Consider the following 19,934-nt stretch of genomic DNA (forward strand, 5'->3'; position numbering starts at 1 on the left):
AGCACCTTGGTTGTGTGTGTGTGTGAAACTCCCTCCTCTGTAGTTTAGACTATCGCTTCAACTAAAAAAAATATATATATAGTGCCTATATCTATCATCACATAGTAGTCACATAAGGAGAAAAATAGAATTGAACATATTGTTTTGGACTTAAACATGAAAAGAAAAAGAAACTTGCACAAGAATATTTTTGGCATTATTTGAAGGGGATATTCATCAGAGAAATTCCTGGGAGTAATATATATATTTTTATTAAAAATAAATAGAAATTCAAATAAGAAAGTAAATACAATATATAAACACGTGCAGAGATAGAACAAGAGGGGATAGAGAAGCACAGACAGAATGGAGACTCTGGCAGTGTTTGGCGGAGCAAGTCCGTGTTTTTCCTCATCCCTTCAACGCTCAGCAGCTGAGAGAAGCTGCAGCTTATCCTACACCCACCACAAGAATCACCTACGCACCCGTCACCACCAGCTATCAGCATTCCCTTCAAAGTGCCATCTTTTCTCATTTTTCCCATCTCGTCCTCATGCTAAAACCCTCGCCAAACCTCGCATCTTTCTTCCCCACTTGGTTGCTTCACTGGTTTGCCCCTACCCTCTTTCTCTTTTCAAGAATTATTGATAACCCTTGTTTTTGCTTAAAATTTAGTGGAAACCCAATTGAAATTTATGGAATTTTAATTCGTCTATGTGTTTTCAGGAACAAGTTGATGAGACATACATAATGGTGAAACCTGATGGAGTTCAGCGTGGCCTTGTAAGCTAATTCTCCATTTCCATTATTTATTTGTTCAACTTTTAACAGCTGCATGTTGTGTTGGGCTAATTGGCAATGGCAGCTGGTAAGACTTTGGGGAATTTATGAAATTTCAAATTTTGATTGAGCCCTGGAATTTTCAATCGTTGGGGCTCTGAAAAGACAAAAACTTGAATTTTGATTGACCCCAATTGATTGACTGGGGTGTAGAAAAACCTTTTTACTTTATTTTTTAAATTCAGTATAATTTAATCTTGGTATTCTTAATTGTGTCCATATAATTTGAAATTGAATTTTTTAGGTTGGAGAGATAATCTCAAGGTTTGAGAAGAAGGGGTTTAAACTGACTGGCTTGAAGCTGTTCCAGTGCCCCCAAGATTTGGCAGAGGTTTGGCTCTTTTCTTTCGCTCCCTTATAAAAGCCAAAAAAAAAGCTTTCAACTGTACATTTTGAGATTCTAGTAGTTCTGTGTGCTCACACTTTTTAATTCACCTATTTGATGAATTAAGCAAATGGAGCATTCATAATAAGCAGTTTGTGCTCAAAGTCCAAGGAGAAAATAATTTCAATTGAAAAAGAAAAAAATTTGGAGTTGTATGCTGGAGTGGCCATGACGGGTTGCGAGATTCAATCTCTCATTTACTATGTATTATGTATTCTGTATTCTGTGCAATCAATCTGCAGAAACACGTAATTGTAATCTCATTTACAATGTTCAGGAGCATTATGTAACTCACGGAAAAGTTGATATGATCTGACTATGTAACTCTTATATGTATAATGTGTGACTTTTGTTGTTTCAGGAGCACTACAAGGATCTCAAGGGAAAGTCTTTCTTCCCTAAATTGATCGACTACATTGTATCTGGCCCAGTTGTGTGTATGGTATGTATGATTCACCCTTATTTTTTCATCTATTTTGTGTATTCCATGGAAATCAATGAATCTAAGGTATATGTTAGCTAATTTATTACAAGAATACTGATAATGATGCACTGCTTGCAAGGCATGGGAGGGTGTTGGTGTGGTCGCAGCAGCACGTAAGTTAATTGGGTCTACAAATCCTCTTCAAGCTGAACCGGGAACTATAAGAGGGGATCTTGCTGTTCAAACAGGAAGGTTGGGCTCCTTACCCTTTGGTAGTTGAATTATGATATATCATCATATATGTGTATTAAGTCAGGTTGGAACTTGTCTTGTTTTCACTTGATGAGAATTGAAATCTAATGGGACAAGGTCTTGTATGAAAATGTTGGCAGGAATGTCGTTCATGGGAGTGACAGCCCTGAAAATGGCAAGCGCGAAATAGGTAGGCTTTCTTTTTGGTATTTACTCTTCTCTGATGGATATTTCTCTTCTCCAACCCCTCCCACTTTTCTTTCTCATTCACTATTTGCACTATGCAGCTCTCTGGTTCAAAGAAGGTGAATTATGTCAGTGGACGCCAGCCCAAGAACCATGGTTGAGGGAGTGATTGTCACTTAAATGCTCAGTTCTAGCAAGGGACACAGTTTTGAAAGAGTTTTCTGAGCATATGTATCGTTGTATCATTTATATGTGATCTTAGACAATAACCCCTCAGGAATTACATGTTAAATCTGTAATTTTGAGAAGCTTCAATAATTTTTTGTACCTTATATTCCTTGTGGTGTTGTATCGATTCTTAATTAATATGAGTGCCTTGATAGATTTTGAAAGATTTCTCCTGTGCTTACCATGGAAGTGTTCACAAGCTTTCAAACTAAATCAGGACATTGTACTGAAATTGCTCATCGATGACAAACGAAACACTAAAACTTCATCACATATCTTTGCTTGCTGATGGCTGACATAATTTCCCATACATTAAGCATTCCCTCATAATTGGGATTATAAAATTACAACAACAACAAAAAATTGGCTTTCAACTGATCAATAAAACACAAAGACCACATCAGATTCCCAGTGCCAAATCAGGCACAACCCAAAACCCATTTTATAAACCCAACTCAGAGCATGCATATGTGCCTAGCAGGTAAAGAGTTGACACATTCCTTTTCCAAATGTTGTTCTGTGCTGTTAAGAGATTGGCAACCGCTAGAACTTGGAGAAATACTAGCACTCTCTATTGTCATTGCATCTCCAGAGGATAAGCAGATATCCTCTTGAGCTCTCCTAAATTTAGAAAACATGTAGAGAACTGAAACGTTTGTACTCCGTTGCTGTTTCGAGGTACCCAAAGAATGGCAATCAGTAGAACTTGTCGAACTTGTTACTGAAGAACAATCTGTGTCTAATGTCATAAACTCCTCCTGCTCCTGGGGAGAGCTGGCCACCTCTATATGACCCTGAGAAGCCGCTGCAGAAGCACAGTTCGCATCTATCTTCATTGGCTCCGAATTGGAAGAGCTTGAAGTAGAACCGTTATCTATCTCCCCTACAACCTCATTAGAGCATGGACTCGAATTGCGTTTAGAACCCAATTTAAGCTTCATAAGTGTAGCCTCTGCATCAAAGAAAAGGGAAATTCATGACGACAATCAGTGTTGGTGCCCTAGCAGATGCATACCCAAGTGAAATTTTGTTCAACCAATTTATTGCACATATCTTCCAAAATAAAATATTGAGATATGACTTTAGCATCACAGTGAGCAACAAGAAACAGTCTCAATAGCAGGGGTTTCATATAAATGTCAGCGAAACATATTATCAAACAGGCGGCAGGCAGAAAATAGCGGTGCCAGGTGACAAAGCGACGGAAAACTTTGTCGCCGGAACAAACTCTTTTATGTGACAAATCAAAGCCCCTTGTAGTGTTCAATTGAAAATCAAAAGCCTCAAGCAAACAACACATCATATTTGAATCTGAGGGTAAAAAAATTGATCGCAAAAAAGTAAGAGTAGTAGTGAGTGGGTGTATACCGTAGATGGAGAGAGAATCGTCTTTGAGAATCTTGGACGGCGGTCTCTCCAGGCTCTCGGCCGGACAAGAAGACGCTCTTATTCTCCCAAACATTTTCACTCACTCTCTCTCTCTCTTCTCGACCGCACTCACACACACACACGCACAGATCTGAAATCTGAATCATCCGATATCCTCCTCACTTTGACAAGAGAGAGGGAGAAGGAGACAAAAGTGAGGATGGGCGCGGCAAAGACTCAAAGAAAGGGCGGGAAGCGTGCTTTGAACTCTTTCACTTTGGGCTCCGGCCCAATGTCCGCCTGACCTAAAATGTCCAAACCCATTGCAGTTATGCTTTTTTTAATTTTGGGGTTAATAAGAGTAAAAATAATCTAAATTCTGTGTGGAATCAATTTTAAAATTGCATTATTTCAGAAGTGCTTCTATAACAATTTATTTACACTTTTGTTTTTATCATTATTATTTTCATACCCTACCCTCCAATAAATTTCTGAACTTTCATGTTTTATCTTCTCTTAAATTAAAAGAACATTCTTTTTGTTTTTGTTTTTATTTATGTTTTGGGTTTTGTTCTCTTTGGGCTACCAGAAAGCCTAGGGGAGCTGCTTTTATTTCAGTCGCTTAATTTTGAATTTGATTTCGAAGCTGTATTAAAATGAGATAATAGGAAATTGAGGCAAGTATATGGAAGCCAATTCTTGAAGAACGAAGAAAGACCAAAGAGAGTTGTAGCCTTTCTAATCACTCTCGTTAAAATAAGCCAACTGAGATTTTTTTTTCAACATCTTAAAACAGCATACAGCACTAGCTCAAAGAAATTGAACAACTTGTGGCGAAATAAAACGATGCCAAAAGGAAAGAATATACGCTGGTGGATGACTTGAAGTTTCCTTCTCCATGTTTAAGATTAAACGGACAATTAGAAAACGACTCATCACTAAAACCAATTTTGGAAGCAAAGAAGGTTCATCCTGATCAGCAAAAGCCTACATCTGCTTACAAGATAATCAGTCTCTCCAAAATGACCTTGATAAACCCCGCCTACGACCTCTAGCCTTGACAGCCTTACCTGGTAGTGAGAATGTAAATGGAAAGAGATCAGAAAACAACTCAAGGGGTATAATTCAGATATACCATCAGAAGCAATTTGAAGAACATGCTTCGTCATGACGGAGTTAGCACAAGAATATGCGTGGGTGCATGTGTGTACTAATTTACTGCTGAATATGAGCCCCAATTTTCTATAGCTTAGGAGTTTGAAAAGGCCACCTTTTAACCTCCCAGCATGAAACAAAGCTTCTTCTGCAATGGGTCTCCATTGTTCTGCACATGAGTAGTTGATTCCCAAACCAACACTAAGTCCTCTCAGCAGATGCACTGTTCGAAGTACAGAAAACAATTCTTCCGGGAAAGCCTACAAGAGCCAGGGACAATAGGGGAAACAGTATGTAAACAATCGCAAGTAGATTAGGAAAAAAAAAATTCGGATTAGAAAACAAATTAATGTCTTTACTAGTTGATAACCGTGAAAACATGAAATGATGTGAAAGTAGGTAGCCAATGAAGTTTTGGAATCTAAGCATACCTCAACGGCAATTTTTTTAATTGAAGATTCCTCAGAAAAAGGCTGCAGCATCGTCACTCCAGGGGGTAATTTCGTGTCAAACATTGTCTCTGCCAACTTTAACAGTTCAAGCTGTTCATTTTCACATTTGCTTAAGGTTGCTATGCCAAGCTCCCTGTAATGAGGAATAAATTAGTATGTTGTGCATACAAGCAGCTCACCAAACTCTGACATTGAGATTTTAAAAGGAAAGGTGATCATTCTTTGAATTAGGTCCATGTTTCAAATTCTGAAGTTGAGCACAACAATAAACCATTCCATTCTTTCCAATCTCATTCTATGATACTAATTCACCTATTTCTCTATTGCGATTTTATCTCCATGAGCTTCACATGCACTGGTGTGCAGTTTGCAGCTCACATCTCAGCCTTAGTTTCTCTTCCCATGTTGACTAGTTAAATTGCCCATTCATAATAAGCATACAAAACAACTGCGAAGTTAAATTACCTGTAGCTCTCTGATGCTCTAATAGGGTCACCATCAGCAATGGCGAGAACAAGGTTTGCATAACCAAGTCTCAACTCATCTGGTAGATCTTTCACTTGGCCATAGTCCAGCAAGGCAACCTAACTTGGAGGAATTATACAAATTCAAAGTCAGCTTACCATTCAAATGAAATTATCTATAATGTAAATTAATAACTAGAAAGACAAAAGTATGTAGCTTTACAGCTAAAGGAGAATACAATATGAAAGCAAATTATAACAATGATCAATATTGGGATGAAGCCATGAGGATATACAGGAAACAAATATAGGTTGGTCATTTACCTCTGAGCCTTTACAGATTAGGATATTTCCTGGATGAGGATCTGCATGGAAGAAACCTGACTTCAAAATCATTTGTCCATATGCTAGTGTCAAACTTTGGAGGATTTTCCTGCATTTTCAGAAAAATTGATCACTGTCCTTCAGCATTCCTAATGAGAGAACAAACTATTTATAAAAAGAAAAATAGTGAGAAAAATTTCTAAGAGCTACAATAAATGTTTGAAAAGAGAAAGAAAGGGGAAAGTTAAGGTAACGAATTCGGGAAAGATGCCCATCAAAGTTTTTTTTTTTAAAAGGAAAAGAAAAAGGAAATCACACTGAAACAAGTTTTAGCAAATTAATAAAAGAGATAAGACAGGAAACAAAGAGATAGCATATCAAGGGAAAAGTCACCTAACATGGTTGTTTGTTGATATAAAGAACCGAGATACCTTTCTCATTAAGTAGCGAGAATAAACAAATAGCACTTTATTGACAATAAAAAGCGATTTATACAACACACAAATGTAGATAAAAAGGACATCATGCTTTCTGTACGGACTAGAAGCTTACTGCTTTGCGGCCTCTGCAATCTTACCACCAGGATTTATTCCTCTTTTCGCAATTTCAGCACCAAGATTCAGGATTGGAACTCCATCGATATATTCCATAACTAAGACTCTCCTAACCAAACAAAGCAACATTTGTTTACTAGAAGTCAAATTCTGGAACGAAGAAGTCAAATGAACTTACAGCACTCACAATTAAATGGTGCAAGGATTTGACAAGGAAAACCATCAAATGCATCATTGTCGTTAGTGAAAGAAAATGGAGTAAGACGTACCTAGTGACTATATCTCGCATCAGTCTTGGCACCAAAACAGGACTCTTTTTGTTATTCTCATACAAAAAACGTCTAATTTTTTCCATAGCATTAGCCTCCCTCATGAAGTCAAATTCGTATCCAATCTTGAATCGGAAACATGAAAGGTAGTTAGTCTCCAGATATGGATGATTATATTTCAGATAGTAACCTAACATGAGAAAGACTCCAAAATTTGTGCGTATAAGGCACCTGTTTCTCCATTTCCTTAGTTACAGAGTATAGATCAAATTTGATATCTGTCTTTTGTATGCATAAAGCAAAAGCTTGCAAGTTACGAATATCTGTCATCATTAGATCCTGAACTCCAGGATGTTGCACCTATTATACACCACAAGAAATTAGAATTTCACAGAACAGAACATAAAGAAGCCACAGAATTTTCTCAGTTCCCTCACCTTGACAACAACATCAGTCTTATCACCTCTCAATCTTGCTCGGTGAACCTAGTTTGACCATAAGACATATATCAGGTACAAATGTATAAGCTTCTATAAGCATTGTAATACCAGTTCCAGTATGATTCTCTCCTCCAATACAAAATAGCTGGCCTAAAAGGAACTAAATGAAAAGAACAAGATAAATTGCAACATTGAAGAATTCTGAAATGTGCCTAACTCTTCCTTAATGGTAATATCTGTCCATAAATCTTAATTATTAATCCTCTTGATGCAAATTACATACTTAAAGCAAAACAATCAATATCATCATCAAGTCATGTCTGCTTCTGGGAAGCCTCTCTGAATGAAAATTTTGATGCTGATACTAGCTAAGAATGTTATATTTGCAAAATCCAATTATTAATGCAGTTTCTACGGTGGAATTTGAATACAAGAAAACCAGAAATTACTCATGAATAGAAATACCTGTGCAATTGAAGCAGAGCCTAGAGGATCCACATCAAATCTTTCAAACACCTCACCAACATTTTGACCCAACTCGGTCTCCAGCATAAGCTGAACAGCATCAAATGGGGTTGCAGGAGCATGATCACACAACGTAACAAGCCTTTTCACCCATGCTGCCGGGGCCAAGTCAGGCTTCCCGATAATTTGGGCAACCTAATTGAAACACCATCCACGAATAGTTCAGTAATCAGTACAAATATTACAAAACCAAAAACCACAAGTGATGAATTCCAAGGTATTTAAAATCCTTAGGTTCCCTTGTACCTCCCCTAAAACTGAAAAACCAATTAGAAAGCAAATTAAACCGAACAACAAGCATCGATAAAGTATGACTCTGTAAGGAATAAAGTGGAAATTAAAGAAGAACTATTTGATTAACCAACCCCTCCCCATTCCATAGTTTAACTGACTAAGATCATAAACAAAAATCCAGTCTTTTTAACATTTATTTCTGTGTCAAGCATTCAACACAAAACAACACATACAAACTAATGGGTTGGGCTAAAACCCATGTCATTTCACAATTCCCTCGCCTGAAATCAAATTCAGTGGCACAAGAGCAAGGAGTGAAGGAATAAATACGAAAAAACTAAACACTAAATTCTTCGAACACCTTGAGGAAGAAACCGCCGAGGTCTGAGCACATAGCATATATCTTCTCAGCTGCAACTTCATGCTGCATTTCCCACATTTCCTCTTGTTTCTTCACATCCTTCACCAAAATCACTCGAAGCTGAAACACCTATCGACACCCAGCAAAACCCATCAAACAAATAAGTCCAGGCACTGCGATTCTTAAAGGATTCCACGCATGCAAACGTGAACACATACATTGAGAAAAAAGAAAGAAAGAAAAAGCGAAAAGAGGGACCTTGTAGCCAGTGTAGATATCAACAGCTCGAGCCCAGAACTGAAAGGAGCGTTGCCAAGGCCTGAAATGCGTGGCGAGCTTTTGCTGAACATCTTTGAGATCAATGGGAGGCAGAGGAAGCATAGCTATGCGGCTTTTCTCGTTGTTACCGTTGTTGGGTTGGGTTTTCTCTCCAGTTTCGGATTTTGATTATAATCCCACAATTTATAATCATGTAGACATGGTAATTAGCATGTAATCAAGGCATGGTTCAATGGGTTCGGCTTCAAATTTGGAACTGGGAAGTGAAAAATCGATATATCTGTGAGCTGATGAAACGTGTGGCTGAGAAAAACACAAGTGAACACAGCACAGTGAAAGGGTGAGCCACTCAGCTGGTGACTCAAGTGGAAGGTTTATAATTGCTTGGTTTGTAAGGCTCGCTTTGCTGACGATGTGTTTATTATAAAATTAGGAAAAGAGAAAAGTGCTCGAATCTCTTGTTGCGTTTAGGGGGTGCCTTGATAATTGATGGTAGTAGCAACTAGCAAGCAACTCCTTTGGCGTTAGAAAGTGGTTTTCATGGTTTTATGATTGGTTTGGATTCACAAGAGAGTGGCGGTCCTCCTCTTACAAGAGAGTGGCGTCACATGGACAAATGTGGGAAACAACGTAGAAGACATCAAAGGTTTAATGTCCCACATGGCTGTTGTTGATGTTTGTTTACACAAGGGAATAATGGGCTGAAGGAAGGTGCGGGGTCCTGTTGGGATGTTACTGCACCTATTTGGTTGTGGCCCACGCTTGAAGATTGTTAGGCGATGTTAAAGTTTGGTTGCGTGTAGTGATACTCGTTTTACTTGACTAAATTTTCCTCTTTGGAGGTTTTTTAAGAGAATGTTTTAACGAGGGCACATTATTGCATTACTAATTTCTAGTAATTCTGGCTAATTGTAAGATGTTTATCTTATTTGAATGAAGTCTATTTGTTTTTATCCAACAAAAAAACTTTTTCTTTTTCCTCTCCCCATTTTGTTTTGACTGAAAAATTTCAATGTGGAAGAAAATTGAGTAAATTCGGCCTAAACTTAATGTTACCATGACTAACTTTTTGTTTTGAGAGACGTATTTGTAAAGAGCTATTTTGTTATGTGACCTAATATTTATTTCAATGTGGAAGAACATTGAGGAACCCCAACCTAAACTTAATGCTACCATGGGTTCAATGTTTGGTTGCTGCTTTCTTGGCCGCGGGCGGCAGTTACTCCCTCCCCTTTCGGGTGGTTGATGATGACCAATTCACGGTGGTGGCATGATGTACTCTGATATGATTAGGGCTTTTTTCTTCTTCTCAATGTTGTTTCTTGTATTTGGGTTTTTTAGTTCCCTGTTAAGGTTGGGCCTCTTTGACTATTTCTTAATTGTAAGATTCTATTTGCGCCTTTTGTTACGTATTTATTTTTATCATTTTGGGCTTTTGTACTCTTAGTTGGCCCATGGGATACGTTTTTTGTTTCTCAATTTATTCTCTCAATAAAAATAAACCCAAAAAAAAATAAAAAAAATCATGTTTATCTCTGAACTAAACCCAAAGCAACATCAGAGAAAACAAATCCTGGTGAATGTTTGTACCACGATTTTTATGTTTTCAAAACTTCTTGCATAGATAATCAAAGATCTATCTTCAGTTCACATGAAGAACATGACGAAAATAGTAAACAAAAACCCAATTTGTGTCTTTGCTTTTGCTGTGAGAAATGGTGGTTTCAACTCGTCATTAACTGAAACACATAAGAAAATTGAATGTTGTCTGGAGACTGGAAGAGAAGAAAATTCAAAGTTCCTTGGAAACGGACAATGTAGGCATGAATCATGATGTGGATGACAAAACTCTTTTGGTTTTTAGAAACGGGCAATTCCAACCTGATTGTAACATAAAGAGGATAATGATATTAAACTATTCGATCAATCTAGGTAACCCCCGCACTAAATCCCCCTCATTATAGCCACGCCGTTCAATTTGTGCCTTTTGTTACCTTACCTATTTATTTTTATCATTTTCAGGCTTTTGTAACCTTGTATTTTCACAAGCTTTAGTTGAAGCTGAAGCTGAATTCTAAGGCCATGGATTTCTTAGCATCATCAAGATCTTCATCACCAAAAATGTTCCATGTTCTCATTGCCATTTGTGTCATGGCTGCACTAGCTTGCCGGTCTGTGGATGCTCAAGGTTTGTCACCATCTTTAAATCTAATCACGTTTTGTTCCACCCGAAAAATTTCCACGTCTAAATCGGGGCACCGTCACATTGAAAGATTTCTCGGCATTGCTATACTTGCACTAATAATTTGAAAGTTATATACGAATTTTATAGAAATGTTATGTTAGTGTCCTAATTAAAGCATCTTTAGCTGATTATATATGGTGGATGATATTTTTGTTGTTGCAGTTTTAGCAAATGTGACAGCAGGGGCATTCACACTTCAGGTGAATTTAAGTAGTTCGACATTTCTTGAAGAACTGAACATTAGCAAATCAGACTTTCCAAGTGATTTTATTTTTGGAGTTGGTACTGCTGCTGCACAGGTACATGTTATAATTTTAATAAATTAAATTAAATTAAATAAAACCAAGTGTGCGTATTTTAATATGTATTGTGTGCAGACTGAAGGGTCGCCCAATGAAGGAGGGAGGGGACAAAGTGTTTGGGACTATCGTGCTAAAATACTCCCAGGTTCACATAATTAAATTTAATTATCTTTTATTCATAAATTACCAACATTTAAATATTAGATAAAAGACTTACAATTTTTAATTACAGATACAATTATGAACAGTGACAAATTCGTTTCAGCAGTTGATGGATATAAAAGATACAAGGTAATTAGCTAATGAGAAAACATCCTTCAAATGTCCAATCCAATTTCTCATATGTTTTATGAAATTTTCTGCACTTTAGGAGGATATTTTGCTCATCAAGGACCTTGGAGTAAATTCTTACCGATTCTCCATCTCGTGGACTAGGATCTTGCCAAGTAGGGTTTTTTTTTTAATAGGAATTACGTAGTAGTATTGATTATGATTTTATAATAAAATTTTGATGGATCTTACATAGATGGAAGCTTAAGTGGCGGAATTAACCAAGAGGGTGTTGATCACTATAACAGTTTGATTGATGAATTAGTCAAAAATGGTAAGAATTACGCTACAAATTTCTGAATCCTAAAATGTGTTATTCCACTAATATTATGTGTTTGCTTTAATGCATTTTTGTGTGGGTGTGTTCTGATAATGTATAGGAATCACACCTTTTGTGACAATTTTACACTTTGACCTGCCACAAGCCGTCGAAGACAAATATGGAGGTTACTTGAATCGCTCATTTGTGTAAGTATTTCGTTTTTCGAAAGTCCTTTGATAACTTTCTCTCATGTTTATTATGCTAGATTCAATCGTTCATGCATCAACGACTCACAACCACCCTTGAATAAAGAAGGAAAGAAGCATAAACTAAAACTCATATATGTTTGTTCTCTGTTGCAGGGATGACTTTAGAGACTATAGTGAACTTTGTTTCAAATTATTTGGAGACAGAGTTAAACATTGGTTCACATTTAATGAACCAAGAATTATTGCATCTTATGGTTATGAGTTGGGGATTGCCCCACCAGGGAGGTGTTCACTTCCAAAAGATATATGTGTATTTAAATCTCCAGTTCCAGGGAAATGTTTAATGACAGTAGGTCCGTGTAACTTTGGTGGTAACTCATCCACTGAACCTTACGTTGTAGCCCATAACCTCATTCTTGCTCATGCCAACGTGGCTAAGCTCTACCGAGAAAAATACCAGGTATTCTTCGCTATTAGAGGAGGTCATGAGTTCAAATGTTATATCAAACCACATTTTGATCAAATTACAAACATTTTTGTTTTCTTTTGTCTCTATTTTTTAGGGAAGTAGAACCAGTCTTATTAAAGCTTGGTTTGAATGTGATCATCTTGCAGGCAAAACAAAAAGGTGAAGTTGGAATTGTGCTTGTTACACCATATTATGTGCCTTTTTCAAAATCACAAGAAGATCAAGATGCAGCAAATCGACTTTTCGACTTCTACTTAGGATGGTAAGTACAAATTACCACTCAATCTCTTGATTTGGATGCTTTAAGTGATTTGTACGGCGCATTTCGTAACAATTAATTCTTACTTAATTTGCATTAGGTTTATGGATCCATTTGTGTTTGGAGAGTATCCAAAAAGCATGAGAGAGTTGGTGAAGGAGAGGCTGCCTGAGTTTACTGAAGAAGAGAAAGTGATGGTTAAGGGAAGTTTAGATTTTCTTGCGATAAATTATTACGCATCAAGTTATGCTAAAAATAAGCCACCATCTTCAAATGAAGTGTTGCGCTACACTCTCGACGTAGCAGCCGAAATCATAGGTAATTTATCTCACTTGCAAGGAGAAAAACTAAGGTGTCATGGATGTATACACTCGGGATATGCAAGTTTTTCTCGCTCAACAAAGCTAATAATAATTTTTTTAAAATAATATGTCATTGAGTTTATATACGTTCTAAACTGTAATAATCTGATCCTGATGCTGATGGTTTGATTGTTGCAGATGGCAAAGATGCTCCTGGATTGGTAAGAAAATTCTAAATTCTAATCTTATTAGTTGATGCTCAGACCTTAGAATAAAATTGCTTGACCCTTAAATTTTCCTTGTGTTGCAGGGACATGGAAATTGGCCAGAAGGGCTGGAGAAATTGATGAACTATATAAAGGACAACTACAATAACCCCAAAGTCTACATTGCTGAAAACGGTTTGATTAATCACTTAATTAAATTACTAATGTAAATGATTCATATACATAACATCCTATCATGAATTATAATCTCAATCTTGTGGGCTTTTTTTTTTTTTTTGTTGCCCTTTGCAGGAATTGCTGGTGTCAGGAATGATGCTCTTGACCTTAATGTACAATTAAACGACGTGTCTCGAATTATCTATGTTGTTCGTCACTTGTACCGACTCAACAAGGCGATTAAGTAAGTGATTAACATTTCTTAATCAACATCATAATCTAGTGTTGAAGTAGTACATTAAAGCAAAGATAATATGTCTGCCTCATTTCTAAATGAAATATATTGCAGGAATGGAGTGAATGTCAAAGGATACTTCCATTGGACTCTAATGGATGATTTTGAATGGGGCATGGGGTTTAGGACTAGATTTGGGCTTTACTACGTTGATTTCAACAGAAACTACACTCGTATCCCCAAGAACTCTGTTTTGTGGTTCCACAATTTCTTGAATGGCACGTATGAGAGTGATATATACAAGAATGCGGTCAATAGATTTACAAAGTGGTTGAAAGATTTGTCGATGAATTAAACTTTGAAGTTTATCTAATGAAGTTTCTCTTAAAGTTTTGCTCATTTTTCTCTTTCAATTTATAACACCAACTGATGACACAAAATTGAAATTGAAATCGGATTCGGAGTAGAGACCGTTATATGTATGTGTTACAAAGTTCAACCCTAATACTGTTGTTTTCATTAATTATCTATCTTGTAAGGATGGGTGGCTCATTAGTTGACTACCTTAATCCTAACCCCTATCTACGATTAGTCAACTTTCTGCTTTGGATTCAGAAAGAAAACTTGGTTTGGTTTTCCTGTATTTAGTATAAAAACACAAACGAAATATAAAGATTGGTGTCAAACAAAATTGAAATAATATTTGTGGTTGTAGAATTGGGTGAACAGTGTTCACTTGCCGTGCATGTTGTTCCAAAACTTCAAATTGTTTGTGTCGTATTGTTTCAAAGCTTTGTTGTGTGTCAAATCAAAATTAAGAAATTTGGATTGTGCACATGTTGGGTTCCATGAATTTCGTTAAAAGAATAATGATGTAAACCAAACCAAACCAAATTGATATCCAAGGCGATTCATATTCGTTTGGTTTTTTGATAAAAAATGAAACACCAAATTCTCAATGAAGTGTGGGTGCCTAACTATAGCACAACTCAACGAGGATATGAAAATGGGATGATGTGATTGTGTAACGTTTTGCACCACACAACGGAAAAATGTCACAAACATGGAAACCATGCCTCCTTTGTGTGCTGGAACATCTGGAAAGCCCGGTGCTCCTCTATTTATGACCATAATGATGCTGGCCTCCCCCCTTCCTGACGCGGTGGCCAGATCGGCGAGTCGGGAAGCCTCTGAGTTTCTTGCAATTTGCACGTCCAAGGAAGGTGTCACCATCCCAAGTCTTGAGGGGCATGTGCACGTCCATATTCATAATCAGCTTGCTGAAAATGTAATATTAAGTAAATAAGATGCTAAATTAAAGAAAATAAAGGTCATTATTGGTCATTAGTTTATATACTAAGAGCAGACCCTGGCTTTTGTTGGCACTTTCTAAAAAGCAATAAAACTTGCACTGCCATTATGCATTATTTTAAGCTCATCAACTTATGTATTTTAAGCTTCCGCATCGCTATCTTCAAGCCTTGGCTCAACGCCACGGGCCTCTCATGCTTCTCCATTTCGGAAGTGTCCCAGTCCTTGTGGCCTCTTCAGCTGAGGCTGCCCGGGAGATCATGAAAACCCATGACCTCACATTCTCTGACCGTCCCAAGTCCACCATCTATGAGAAGCTCTTCTACAACTACAAGGACATCTCAACCGCGCCCTATGGAGAGTACTGGAGGCTGGTGAAGAGCATATGTGTCTTGAATCTCTTGAGCAGCAAATGGGTTCGGTCTTTTTGTGGCATGAGAGAAGAGGAAACCTAGTTGATGATCAGCAACATAGCTAAGCACTCAGCATCATCATCAGTAGGGTTGAATTTAAGCGAAATGTTCGTGATGCTTACGAATGATGTGGTGTGTAGAGTGGCTCTGGTTAGGAAGTACAGCACAAGTCTTGTACCATAGTTGGTAGTGGGAAGATGGTTAAGGAGCTTTTGGAGGAGTTCACAAAGCTATTGGGATGCTGTGTGTGCATTGGGGACTATATCCCATCTCTTGCTTTGGTTGACTCGTGTTAATGGTTTGGATGCAAAGTTGGACAAGGTGGCCAAACAGTTTGATGACTTCTTAGGTGCAGTGGTGCAAGAATATATGGATCGTAGTTCAGAGAGTGGAAGTGATGGTGGCCAGGTTCGCATCGAGAACGAAGAACAGAAGGATTTGGTGGAAGTTTTGCTTGATATTCAGAAAGAAAACTTGCTTGGTCTTCCAATTGATAGAGTTAGCATAAGGCTCTCCTCTTGGTAAGTAATTAAACATTGTGTGAGAGAGAACTTAGAGGCTAATTGATTAACAACTTTAATTAACTCGTTAATCAATGTTCTTGCAGGATATGCTTAATGTTGGCACTGACACCACGCATACAATCCTAGAGTGGGCGATGACTGAGCTTCTAAGGCATCCAAGGGTCATGAACAAATTGTAGAACTAGGTAAAGGGGATAGTCGGAAACAAAACAGACCTAATTACCGGGATGATGTGGTTGAAATGCACTACTTGAAGGCAGTGATCAAGGAGACTCTTCACTTACCCAGGGTGTCGACCCGAGATGTGGAAATAAACGGCTACAACATTGAATCCAAGACACAAGTTTTGGTCAATGTGTGGCAAATTGGAAGAGATCCCAAGTCCTACAACAAACCAGAGGAGTTTGACCCTGAAAGGTTCGTGAACAGCGGTGTAGATTATAAGGGGAATGACTTTTAGTTTCTTCCATTTGGAGCTGGCAGGAGAGGCTGCCAAGGAATTCAGTTCGGCATGGCCGTGAATGAGATTGCTTTGGCAAATCTTGTGCACAAGTTCGAGTGGGCATTGCCTGTTGGAGCAAGAGCATAAAATTTAGACATGACTGAGACTACTGGTTTAACCAAACGCAGAGAGCATCCTCCCGAAGCCGTTGCTATTCCTTATGATATTCCATTCTCAAAGTGAAAGATAAAAGGAGGGTTGCAGTGTATTCTTTTATTAATGATGTTGAATTGTTTTAGGTTGTATTGCTGTATTTGGGGTTGTATTGGATCAAGCTACCTTATTTTGCAATCGACCTCGTCGGATTGCATTACGTGTCTCACCCATTTAATGACACTAAGCCAACGGTAAGAATTAAGAACAGTCTACGCTTTTGTAGCCATGGCACTTTAGACTTGAAAATCCATACACTCAAACAATCACCATCAATAGCAGTTCGAATATAAAAATGGAACCTGAAGATAAGTACTTGAGTTTTTAATAAATTTGGAGAAAAAGAGAAAACCAACTTAGTTCGTCAAAAGAAAAGTGAAAAGGCACCAGTTGCTATGATCTGAAGTTTTTTGGGATCACTTTCAAAATGCAGGAAAGCCCTGCCCTACAGATCAATAACACGAGACAGCTTCTGGATCCGGTTTAACAAGAAATCCCCTTGCTTGATTGTTGCTTGGTAGAGAGAATTCTTAGCATCAGGGCGGTTAGTTTCTAGAACACCAGCAACTTTGTCAATCTTGCAATGAAGCTTCCCTGCCGCAATGAAACGAGACAGCTCCCTGTATATGCAGAATGGGTCAGAATTATGGGGAAGACATGTGAAATGCTTAACAACTGCCTCGGCACAAAGTCAAGGATCAGAACTAAAAGAATATAAAGTAAAACTCTAGTCAAGGATCAGAACTATATGATAGCCACTTACAAATCAATGAAATCAACCGTCACGCCAAATGCTTTCGCCATTGCTTCAATAGTAACACTCTTGTAGGATTCCAAGAACTGGGAATAAACCACAGTTCTGATCTCCCTCATGTAATATCGGAAGTGTGGATGCAAATAACGGTCCAACTTTATCTGCTCTGTCAGGCCAGCTGGAATACAAAATAGGAAAGACCAACCACAACTATGAAATCTATTTAATTTGGTTGAAATATTACTAGAACAAATAGAAGGTCAGATAGCTCAGAAACATTCAAAAGTGAACCACATTATAAAATTAAATTAGTTATCCACTTACCAAATGCTGCGAAAAAAGATTTGTATTGGCATTCATATAGAGAGTTTAAAAATTCTGTAAGGTAGGGGATTTTCCCAATCACTGTTAATATCTCAGGAGCATCCACCACCTGCGACATATGTGGTAAAAAATTAAATTAAATTAAATTTCTCATAAGCCAGCAAATCACATAACAAAATGGAAGAAACATATAAAACAAGAAAGTGAAATCACAAGATGCAGTAACACAACTTTATACCTTCTGTTTCAAAGAAACTCTGTCCAACGATATAATGCTCGTAAGGACAGTATAAAATATGAAGATATCATACGGAAATATTTCATAAGTGGTGAAGGTAGAAATGGAATCCAAGAACAAATCAGCAGCCTTCTTAAAATTCCGAGTAGACATGCAGTACAAGCCTTCATAGACCTTCAGACGATTCTTCCTTTCCCAATCACCTCCCTCTTCAAATAAGCTGCCATCATGATGCAATGGTTACAAACAAAGCTCAACTACCAAATTTAAACAATATAACCAAAATATGTAGCTGACAAATCCATGTCACCAGTACTTACTTCTTCGCTTTGTCAATGCTCTTTGAAATGAGATCAAAATCCATGTAAAAGAAACCAAGTTGCAGTGTATAGAATACCAAGTCCATCTTTTGCCCAACTGCAACTGTTTTGCTTTCTGTTACCTTGAGTTGTTCCAATGCTTTCTCCTAGGTTCATAAGTGAAGAAGTCTGAATCAAATTGAGACATAACAGTAGAAAGGAAAAGTACAAAGCAGAATTGACTAGTAGAACAAATAAGTTACAACTTATCTACCTTGTCACCAATACGAATGAAAAACAAGGACTTAGCCAGATGGGCTTCTCGAACCTCACTTTCGCCCAAGTTCTCTTCGGCATCAGCAATCCTAAAAATCCAACCAGATAAGTCACTTCACTTGAAAGTAAAGGAAATTATTTGATCACAATGACTACAACAACGTTACTTATGGCAATGATTTTCACACTAGACAACTCAAGCACATTTTGTCATTCTACTTAATTCACTGTAAAACCCCCACTTGTCTACAAAGAATTCAACAGAGAACTCATGCTCTATTAGCATCCAATCTCACAAAACTATACCACCTGTGTAAAACTAATTCAACAAGTTGTCTACATAATAGTGAAATCTCGTATTTACAAACACACAAGGCGGAGGGGGTGTAAGACTGAAGATTCTAAAGCACACATTTCAAACCCTAGCTTCTTTCCTCATAATTTTCAGTTAACCAAACAGAACCTGGATCAAAATCAGGAAAAATAAAACTAAATACGAACTCACTTTTCGTCGAGCTTCTTGAGCTCGTCCTGGATCTTCGCGCGCATCGAGTCCAAAACGCTCTGGTCCAACGGCAGCACCGATTCAGAGACTAGAGTTTCGTACAACGGTGCCATATCTACAAAAACACAAAACAGAACCCAATACCTGTTACGTAAAACCTAAATTGGTACAACGAAAATGTAAAATTAGGTGGAAATTAGTGAAAATCTGCTATTTTACCGTCGGCTTTGACGGAAGCGAAAACCTCCTCTCTGAGTTGGACCTTCTCGATGTCTTGGACATCAGGGTGGGAGAGAAGGAAGAGCTTGTTAGCCAGCACGAGGTGCGGTTGCTGAGGTCCTTCTTGGCCTTCCATGGCGGATCGGTAACTGGTAGTCTGCGTTGGGCTTTTCTTTGTGCTTTTCTTGAAGGAGGAGGAAGCGAACGACTGTATGCCTGTGTTGCGTTTTGTGTGCGTATTATTTTGTGTGTGTGCTATATAGTGTAACTGGCATCAGACCAACAAAAAAAATCAAGTGTAACTGGTAATTTCTGGCCAAAAATAGAGAGTGATTGATAAGTTAATGTGAGAAAAAAAAAAAAAACTTGACCAAAAAAAAGAAAAAAAAAGAAGAGATAATTTGATTATTAGTATGTGTGTCAAATTTAGTCTAACTCACATATAACAAACTCACTATCATGACCAACTGACCTAACCCACGTTTACACGTTCAAAGTCTAATTTTAAAAGTTAATCAAATCAAATTGCAATTATGGTTCGACAATTGGTTTGACATATTTAAAAACTACTTAAGCCAAATTGCCAGCGGGGTGGGAAATGGCCTTGACTTACAGACAAGAAGTCTCAGATTCGAACCCCCATGACATCATTTGTGTGTATGAGAAATCTCTCTCCCCTCTAATTTAGACTATTACATGTA

General features: G+C 37.7%; 4 protein-coding genes and 2 pseudogenes across 5 annotated transcripts; 3 read left to right on the plus strand and 3 right to left on the minus strand.

Annotated features, from left to right (window-relative positions):
- The first annotated feature begins 302 nt into the window (after positions 1-302).
- NDPK2 (nucleoside diphosphate kinase 2) lies at positions 303-2,450 on the plus strand. Its single transcript, XM_021952746.2, has 7 exons — positions 303-588; positions 706-762; positions 1,064-1,150; positions 1,566-1,646; positions 1,768-1,880; positions 2,021-2,070; positions 2,168-2,450. The coding sequence occupies exons 1-7, from the start codon at positions 346-348 to the stop codon at positions 2,233-2,235; spliced, it is 699 nt and encodes a 232-aa protein (XP_021808438.1). The 5' UTR covers positions 303-345; the 3' UTR covers positions 2,236-2,450.
- An 87-nt stretch (positions 2,451-2,537) lies between these two features.
- Positions 2,538-4,252, minus strand: LOC110752156 (uncharacterized). Its single transcript, XM_021952759.2, has 2 exons — positions 3,663-4,252; positions 2,538-3,246 (listed from the first exon to the last, which is right to left on the minus strand). The coding sequence occupies exons 1-2, from the start codon at positions 3,754-3,756 to the stop codon at positions 2,750-2,752; spliced, it is 591 nt and encodes a 196-aa protein (XP_021808451.2). The 5' UTR covers positions 3,757-4,252; the 3' UTR covers positions 2,538-2,749.
- Positions 4,253-4,377: 125 nt separating this feature from the next.
- On the minus strand, positions 4,378-9,229 carry LOC110752155 (Protein kinase superfamily protein). The gene is made up of 12 exons (XM_021952758.2): positions 8,699-9,229; positions 8,441-8,569; positions 7,786-7,980; positions 7,318-7,365; positions 7,112-7,240; positions 6,881-7,005; positions 6,610-6,720; positions 6,058-6,166; positions 5,735-5,853; positions 5,249-5,402; positions 4,933-5,077; positions 4,378-4,732 (listed from the first exon to the last, which is right to left on the minus strand). Exons 1-12 carry the CDS (start codon positions 8,819-8,821, stop codon positions 4,671-4,673), a joined length of 1,449 nt encoding a protein of 482 aa, XP_021808450.1. The 5' UTR covers positions 8,822-9,229; the 3' UTR covers positions 4,378-4,670.
- A 1,602-nt stretch (positions 9,230-10,831) lies between these two features.
- Positions 10,832-14,070, plus strand: LOC110752149 (beta-glucosidase 13-like; annotated as a pseudogene).
- Positions 14,071-14,655: 585 nt separating this feature from the next.
- LOC110752148 (cytochrome P450 736A117-like) lies at positions 14,656-16,782 on the plus strand (annotated as a pseudogene). The gene is made up of 2 exons (XR_015835720.1): positions 14,656-15,960; positions 16,047-16,782. The product of XR_015835720.1 is annotated as a cytochrome P450 736A117-like (transcript).
- A 102-nt stretch (positions 16,783-16,884) lies between these two features.
- LOC110752154 (26S proteasome regulatory subunit Rpn7) lies at positions 16,885-19,480 on the minus strand. Its single transcript, XM_021952757.2, has 8 exons — positions 19,234-19,480; positions 19,015-19,129; positions 18,508-18,598; positions 18,255-18,400; positions 17,935-18,154; positions 17,697-17,805; positions 17,382-17,550; positions 16,885-17,238 (listed from the first exon to the last, which is right to left on the minus strand). Exons 1-8 carry the CDS (start codon positions 19,367-19,369, stop codon positions 17,064-17,066), a joined length of 1,161 nt encoding a protein of 386 aa, XP_021808449.1. The 5' UTR covers positions 19,370-19,480; the 3' UTR covers positions 16,885-17,063.
- Positions 19,481-19,934: the final 454 nt, after the last annotated feature.

The sequence above is a fragment of the Prunus avium genome, chromosome 5 (assembly GCF_965620075.1).
Source record: "Prunus avium chromosome 5, drPruAviu1.hap1.1, whole genome shotgun sequence".
Lineage (NCBI taxonomy): Eukaryota > Viridiplantae > Streptophyta > Magnoliopsida > Rosales > Rosaceae > Prunus > Prunus avium.